This window comes from Merops nubicus, unplaced genomic scaffold, assembly GCF_000691845.1.
Source record: "Merops nubicus isolate BGI_N331 unplaced genomic scaffold, ASM69184v1 scaffold41980, whole genome shotgun sequence".
In the NCBI taxonomy this organism is placed as follows: domain Eukaryota; kingdom Metazoa; phylum Chordata; class Aves; order Coraciiformes; family Meropidae; genus Merops; species Merops nubicus.
Genome location: NW_008582954.1, coordinates 25786 through 34369, shown reverse-complemented (window position 1 = coordinate 34369; position 8584 = coordinate 25786). Strand labels below are relative to the sequence as shown.

The following is an 8584-nucleotide window of genomic DNA, read 5'->3' as shown; positions in this document are numbered from 1 at the left end:
GAGGCCAGCACAGAAGGAAATACCTGGTAGCACCGTCAGCCAAGCAGAGTGATGTGAGAACCCAATAGAATTCCCTGCGAGACAAGTATATTCCCCAGCATCCTCAAAAGTAACATTTCGCAAGTACAGAATCTCTAGCTCCTTATCCGTTGTGTTAACACCTGCTGTCTATGGGGAAAAAAAACACACACGTATAGAAAGAGGGAAAACAGAGAATAAGCCACATTCCCAGCAAGTGTGAGGACACCACAGCCAAATTTCAAAAGCAGATTAAGGTGGGTTGTTTTTTTTTGTTTTGTTTTGTTTATTTTCCAGTGGCCCATCTTCCACATTTATTTATTCATTCCCCTCTGCAACCTGTAGTCAAAAGCAAAAAAAAGGTCCCTTCACCAGGTTCTTACTCTGTCCCACTAAAGAAGCATGCAAGCAAAAGCATCCAAATGAAAAATTGCCCCCACAATATTACTGACTTTGGGTTAGTAGGGCGAGTACAGGGGAGGGGGAAAGAAGGAAGATGGTAAAAGAGGAGAGGAATGACAGAAAGGAGAAAGGAGGGGAGATGTACTGGGGAAAAACTCAAGTGCTGATCAGAGGAACGTACAAACATTTTGATTCATTAGTTGGTCGAAAAATACAGACTTTTAGAATTTTTTCAGTGTGGGCATCTCAAAGGCCGACAACAAGAAGGTGCCTATAAGGAACTTTCCTGCAGTGGCACTGAGCAACACAGCAGCCAAACTCTCCAGGCTGGAGTCAAACCCCAGAGCCCACGGGACTGCTGCTGCTCTCCGTTTAACATGTTTGCTTGCAGGAGCCAATGTTGATATTTATTTCTCCATTACTTCTCCAAGGGACAGAGCTGATTATATCGTTTTCATGGGTGAAAATCTTGAAACAGCTCAGTTTTCCAGAGCTTTGAACGTCACAGGTGATTAACATGCAATTCTGTTATCAGCACTCAATTGGAAGGAAGGGAAAGGAATAAAAGCATGAAGAGTTGATAGCAAAATTTGACAGTCATTTTATTGTGGGAATTTTTCCATGGCAATTGCTGTATAGGCGTTACATTCTTGTAAAAAAAAAAAAATTAGCAAGAAAATAGGATAAAGCCATTCAGCATCAGTTGACAGGTTATAATACAAAATGAATAGTAATTTTAATCACTAGCTTCTTAAAAATGTTATAGCTCATTCTTGCAGTTGCCAGGGCCTTGGGACAGAGTCTGTGGTTTACCTGGTTTTGGTTTGCGAATGTGGAGCCAAAATGGTTTTTCGGCTATGCCTACGAAATTGTTGGCTCTACACAGATATTCTCCTTCATCTTGTTCTGTCACATTGAACAGATTTAGGTTAGCATCGGCTTCAGCGTTTTTACTGATCCAAGACTGCAGGAATAGACAGAAACCTGAACTTCAGTAAACCAAGCAATACCTCCATCGCACCTACATTAGCTAGGATTGACCGTTCATGGCTCATTTCTTTTTGGCTGTGGCAACATCCCCGGCTCACCCTGTGGTGAGAGACCGAACCCAGGACCTGGGCCACGAAAAGAAGTTGCATTTGGGCCCCAAACCGCGTCCGAGTGAACTCCCCTTCACATACATGATCTGTTTTTTAAAGCAGCCCCCGTTTCCCACTTCTCCATCTCGCAGCAGTCGAAGCCCCTACGGTTTCTTAGTAACTCTGCAGACAGGAGCACCAGAGAAAGGGCTTAAGCAGAGACTTGTGTTTGCAACTCAGCTCAGCAAATACTGTTTCAATTATCAGATTCCAAAATAGAATTTGGAAACAAAATATAAGCAGTGGCGGTCTGAAACTCACTGCTGACTTTGCCTTTCAGAAATTAGCTGTAATTTTTTCCACTGCTTATAGGAGCCTCTTCTTTACTAAATAAAGTGGTGCGCATAAATCAAACAAACTTCAGACTCTTAGGCAAGGTTTTTATTTCTCTTCTTCCATGCTGCCACAACAGCACATCAGTTTGTTCCCCAAACAGTTGTTTTTATTTTGCTTGAAAATGCATAACTGTTTTGGGTAGCCTCAGAAGTAGCCTAGGGAAAGTCTAGAAAAAAATACCAGCTTCAGTTCTGGAAATGAAAATAAACCAATTACTCTTCTCATTTTTGGTCTTATGCTTTCCAGTCTAGTCTTGGTGCCTTTGATTTCAAGACCAGATCTTGCCAATATGACTTGCAGCCCATTAAAATCAAAAGGACTACTAGATCTGATAGATTATTAGGAACTGAACCCTGAGGTGGCATCAGAGAGGAGCCCCAGTGTCTATGTCATCAGACAAAGACCACCGGTTTCAACCTGATCTAGTCTCTAGGGCTTACATGCTGGCAACTTTGTCCTTATGAGTGGGAAACGTGCCTGCCTGCTGTTGCTGCCTTGTTTATCATTAAACTGGGCACGTTCAATGCAGAACATACAATTTAGCCTTTGACAAAGCTTGGGCACAGCGTTGCCAGCCCTCCCTCCGTAACTGGAATGCATTTAGTGCTCTTCTGCAAAGAAAAAGGGGTTTCCTTTGATCACAAATTAGCCCAGGCTTTCAGGAACTTATGCAGGTGATGGCTGGGTTTTGTCAGGCTCCTTAAAAATGAGTTGAAAGTACAGCATTCAATTTATCCATCTGGACTGGGGTGGGTTTTGCCCCCCACATTCTAGATGTGAGAGGGGAAATTCATGTGCTGGGCACCTCGCCGCCACCCTTGCTCTGATGTACACGGGGCTACTCCCTGTACATGAACTGCCCCGTAACAGCTCCTACACTCCACAAAATCTCATGTAAGCAGGAAGAAAGGGCAGGCTGATAAAAAGCCCTATCTCCCTGCAGGCACCAAAGCACTGGGCAGGATAGAGCCTTTCTAGAGCAGCTGTGGGCAGGGAAGGGCCAGGGTGCTGGCTCAAAGCAACAGCACTGCATGGCATGAGAAGAATGACTCCATAAAGCCAACGGACTGGCCCCAAGATGACAGTGAGATCATTTTATCAGATCTTTGTTTTTAAAAAACAAGTGCACATGCACTTAAAAAAAAAATAAAAAAGAAAAAAAAATCCCTGCACAGCTGGGCTTGACACAGCTCCACGGAGGCCCAGTTCTGGTGCACAAAAGATGCATCCCAAAATGGAAATGCTCCATGCCCCAGCGCTGATGCCGGCATTAATACAATTCAAAGCATTCCTGATTAACCAGAAGTAGTAAATAGACGTGTGCTGGTCCTATTCAGCAAAAAAATAAAACCAAACAAAACTTGTGCTTTCAAACGCCTGCCTGTGCTCCCCTTCGAGGAATGCAGAGCCTTTGCTGTCCACAGAAGAGAAGGTATTTGGCAATTCTAATTACCTAACCACCCCGGTGCCGCTCCAACTTAATTTTAAAACACTATTTATACGGACTATTTATATGTTCTTTGCCACAGCAAAATGGGAGCTTGTGCTTGTGACACAAGGCACTGTTCGCAGCGGCTCTGCAAACTTCCAAAAGGTAGCATTTTATCCCACGGGGACCACACACGGAGCTCCAAGACTATACTAGATGGCATGTGACACAGCCAGCTATTCAGAGCTTGGTACTGGGCTGTGAAACCAGGGGGAAATTCAAATATGCATAATTCAAACACATTTGGAGAGACGGCAAGAAAATGAAAAGTTTTATCAGCTCGCGAGAAGCGCGTGTTGCCAATCCCCAACAACTGCCTCCAACCATTTCTTCCAACCAATCTGTTATTTCAATCTGTGTAATTATTTCCAGGGTCTCTGGCTTTTATTATCATGTATCTGGCTGAGTTACAGTTTTGTAGATGCTGTCTGTTAAGTGGGGTTTTTTAAAACATTCATACCAACAGATGAAGGGTGTGTGCAACAGGATGTCCCCGCACGGGACAACCTCAGCTTCAAACTGCGGGGACAAAATCCGCTTTCAGTTATAACTGCAGAGCCAGAAAATCTCCATTTGACCTAATATAGTTTAATAAACACCAATACAGGAAGCCTTTAATTATTAAAAGGGAAAAAAAGGGTGATTTTAAAAGTCCAGTGTGCTTTTCACTCTCTGTTCACTACTTTTTGTATTTACATAGGCTTAGGGGAAAAGAGACCCACTGGCTTTGTCCTGGCTGTAAGTTCTCTTTCAAGAAAGTATTTTAGCAAAGTCTTACTAAGTAAGTTGTTACTCAATAAAAAAAAAATTCATTTTCCTGAGCATGGATAACAGCAATGTTCACAAATGTCAGCAGCTGGAACAAGGCTATCTTGGCTCTCATGTGCTGGTAGTCCAGCTTTGTCTAGCACGTGCAGGCTGCACTGTGTTTACTTGGAAAAGGAAAGAACGTGTTTTAGTTGGGAGCCTTTGATTTTAATAAGCCCCAAAAATACCCGATTAAGCTGCAAAAAAAGGTTATTTTTACAATTTTAGGTCAAATGCAATCTGACAGCTTCTCTTACTATATTGCATTTCTCGCAGTTGCCTCAGCTCTTACAACTACTTTGCTTATCTGTGCCACTACAGTAGTTCTGTTATCTCTGGCAAATGGAAGAGTCTGGAACATTGACTTTAGGACATTTTTGCTGTACCCCCTCCAAAAAGCAGAGTATTCTATTGCATGGGCTTAAAGGAAAGAATAATCCCAACAGCAGTCCTTGGCTTATCCTCATGACTTTTTTCCTTATAGACACAAAACAGTTACAAGAAATTGAAATTTTAATCTCCCAAATATCTTATTTAAATCATCATTACCCTCCAAGGAACTGTGGCATTGAACACATTATGTTGGGATTTTCTGGTTTGCATTGCACTGCTAGTCTAGGGCTTATTTATAAACATTTAAACAAAGTTTACGGCTTCCATTGATGGTGAGCACCTTTACTCAGTGCTGATCTCTCTTGCCATGAGTATGGCAGCGGGTTTCTTTGAGGAGCATCCCCACAATACAGCTGCTGTATGTGTAACACTGAGACCAAGGCAGAGGAAGGCCTGCCCTGAGGGTAAGAATGAGCATGTACCAACCTTCAGCACAGTGACATAGGGCGTCCCATCAGGTCCATACTTGCTGCCGTTGACTTCCACGTGTTTCAGCCACTGTATGTGAGGCTGGGCATCACTGTAGACCTTGCAGTGGAACTCTACATTGCTCCCTACCACCACGGTCTGGTTGGCAGGGAGCCCTGCTTGCAGGATTGGTCGGTGGGGTGACCGTTCTGAGAAGCAGAAGAACAGGAAAATCCAAATTTACTTGTCCTTCTTCCAGCATGGATTCTTCTCTGAACTCTTGTCTTTTCAGTAGAAAGGGTACACACTGGAATTATCCCTTCCAGGCGTCCTGGCCACTGCTCTAACCAGTGCTTCTCAAGACAAACAGGAGGCATGTCAGCCCTGCTGTTCCTTCTCTGGCCCCTCTGTAGACCAGCTAAGTAATTTATTGATCACAGATCTGAGGCTGAACCTTTGGCCAAAAGGAAGCTTGCTTTTGGACTTAGAAAACACATGATCCCGCACTCTGGGAAGGAAACCAAGCTTCTGCTTCCCATATCCCATCATGTGCCTGTTCAACATCACCACAGATCAGCTGTTGAGGGAGAAGAGTAAAATCTCACCTAACACATCAAGCTGGTACGTGTGCCTAATGTTGCCGTACTTGTTCTCCACCACGCAGGTGTAATTTCCTCGGTCCGACGGCACGACACTCTCCATCACCAAACTCCACTGCTGGTGCCGCAGCTGGAAGAAGAAATCAAGCTATCAAGCTCGTGGTCAAGTACCACCATCACCACGTCTTTCAGTGAATAATCAGTGAGCTTCTACACACTTGGCCAGCATGAATGGATCCCAGAGTAGGCCTGAACATCACAAGGACCCATTTCAAGGGTCATTAAAAGCTTAATGTGAAAAGGAATTAAGATCAATGCAGGAGCAGCGCAACACAATGTAACATGCTGAGACTGCCAGGAGGACTTGTAGATGCTTCCACAGTCACAACAACAATGAAACCAGCTGACAGTTGAATGTGGCACCTCTCACTAGAATGACTTCAGAAGGCATCAGCTAAGATAACCGATCCACTGGTCCCCTCTGCCAGACCACTCTGGTCCAGACACTGTCAGCTCAAAATATTGTACTCCCATCTGCAGATCTTTACCAACTGCTACATATAACCCGTAAGATGAGTATGAACAATAAAAATCATACTTCTTGACCCATCTATAACATATTTTAAAGATATGTGCTATGGAGGCAACAGGTCATGGCACCTGTCTGAACAGAAATGAGTGTCTACAACTGAGTTATTCCTCCAAATTGCCTGTAAAAAACAGGAGAAAACATGCCCAGCCTCAAGTCTGGTCCCTAGGGTGTATGGTCAGCCCTTCTCTTCTGGCACCAAGTTCTGTACTAGTTGATTTTCTGGATGTGGCTCATGCCCAGAGCTGTTGGTTGTTCAGTTGCATAAGGGAAAGCGCAGCCCATGCCTCCACCCTGACCTGCTGCTGCCCTGTGAGCCCAGCTACAATGGTTGCTTCTAATGAGTACAAAGGAAACAAGGGATACAGAAAGCAAATCTTGAATTAATACAGAAAGCATCAACAGTAACAAAGATGACTTCAGGATGCATAGCATACGAAAGCTCTCTAAATCTCTGGATATTAATTGGATGCTGTCTGCCACCCACAGCAGAACTTTTAACTTGATTAAACCTTTTGAAGGTGACTCCAAGGACACAGAAGCAGGAGATTACAATAACGCTGCACTACAGAAAGTCAAAGGTTGATGGGAAAAACAAAGGTATAATTGCTTCTGGAGGTTTCTGGCTGCAGCAGGTGAACTCAAATATGAAGTCATTTAACCTCTTTTGCTACACATAAATTGTATCCACATGCTTTCCTTTAAAGGAACTGGCAACTGACGCCAGAATTTTGCAAAAAGAAGGCTTAAAGTCATAGGACTAGACAGACTAGTTGCAGGATAAGCAAGCAAAAGTCATTTTGACAAAGCTTTGCAGATCACTGCACCCACGAGAACAGCTCTGCTGAGCACCCCACTTTCAGAGACCGCCGAATAAAGCACCTCCCTTCATTTCAGGTTGTAGGTAATAGGAGGCTGTGGCTGAACAGTCCATACAGGAATCTCTGTTGCTGCAGATGTCTGGTCAGGTCTGACTGCACCCTCTCCCCATCCGGGACAGCACAGATGGAGCTCACTGTAGAACCAACATTACACCTCTTGTAAAGCAACGTCCCTCCTGGTGCACACCTCTGTGACAGCGCAGCAATTACAGGGCAAAAGGAGCTCTGAGAACAAACAGAGCCCTGACCCTGGGTTCACAGCTGAACACACCAGACTGTGGAGCAAGTTTCAGTGCAAATTTGTAGCTGCTCAGTGGTTCATTTCCATACCGGTTTGCCTCACAGTTGTGTATAAAGACTTCTTCTAATCCAGTTTTCAGCACTGCAAAACATTTGAGCCTGGAACCCTAGGAGCTACTACAAGGAAATGGAGCTCCAGATACATGGATGACTCCCTCGTCTGACCTGTATTACAAAATCAGGTCCAAATTAGATGTTTTACTTAGGATGTGCTTTCAAAGGCACTTTTATGACACTGTCAAAGAACTTCTCTTCATCAGGTTTGTGATGGGGACTTTGGACAGAACAAAGAGGAGAACCTGGGGGACACAGACTCTTGGGGCAGAACTTGTTTGGAAACTATTCTAGAAACAAGAAGGGGTTTTCTTTAGGTTGAGACTGTTGTCTAGATTTAAAGCATAATAAAAAGGGATGTTCCCAAGTTAGGATAGTGGCTGCACTCAGTAGAACACTAGAAACATGAAAACTGAGTGAAGGCATTAATCAAGTGAGTGAGATACTGGAAATCCCTCTGCTTTATTTGGTGTTGTCATTCTTGGCTCCTTGTGAAACAAACATTTGCAGACACGCTTGGAACCTCAGTCCATGTTTGCCAGACTGGTATGCAAGTCAGTGCAATGGTCTGGGGAAGGGATAATCCTCTATCTCCCCTCCCCCTCAATCTTCCCTTCTAGGGTCATTTAACACACACAGGCTTACGATATTAGAGATTCCAACAAGGATTTAACCATTAATGCTCTTTGGGAAATTTCATATGGTAAGTCATATGAATTTCTTTTCTTTACCAGTTAAGGATGAACTGTAACAAAACTAGGTTAGCCTGTACTTCATGTTTTCAACACTCACCCTTCTCTCTTGCAGGCTATACAACTGGGCCATCACATGGGATCTAAATATCACTTGCAGAGGCAGAAGTAGAAGAGTGGTCACCTTTCATTTACTGACCATAGACCCTTCACAATCAACATTTAAACTTCTCCACGCACACTGAAAACAAATGAGAACATTCCTAGCTCAGGGGTTTCTGGGTTAAGACCAGATCTCAAGATGAAGTAAGCCAACCAAACTCTGCCAGATCTGGATCTTGCCCATTCTTTTCAAGCTGCCTAATCCTGTTATGAAGTTAAGTTGTAACAGGGAATTTAAATCTTAAATACATGAGATACTGAGCAGGTTTTCAATCTCTTTTTCTGGTTCAAATCTCAGCTGATATCTATCAGTAT

At 43.7% G+C, this 8584-nt stretch overlaps 1 protein-coding gene across 1 annotated transcript in view; it reads right to left on the bottom strand.

Annotated features, from left to right (window-relative positions):
* Positions 1-8584, bottom strand: part of FGFR3 (fibroblast growth factor receptor 3) — a 41984-nt gene that overhangs the window by 10990 nt on the left and 22410 nt on the right. Inside the window, exons 5-7 of the mRNA XM_008939202.1 lie at positions 5598-5721; positions 5011-5201; positions 1234-1384 (exon numbers count right to left, since the gene is read on the bottom strand). Coding sequence (XP_008937450.1) covers positions 1234-1384; positions 5011-5201; positions 5598-5721 — 466 coding nt within the window. The remainder of the gene's footprint in view (positions 1-1233; positions 1385-5010; positions 5202-5597; positions 5722-8584) is intronic.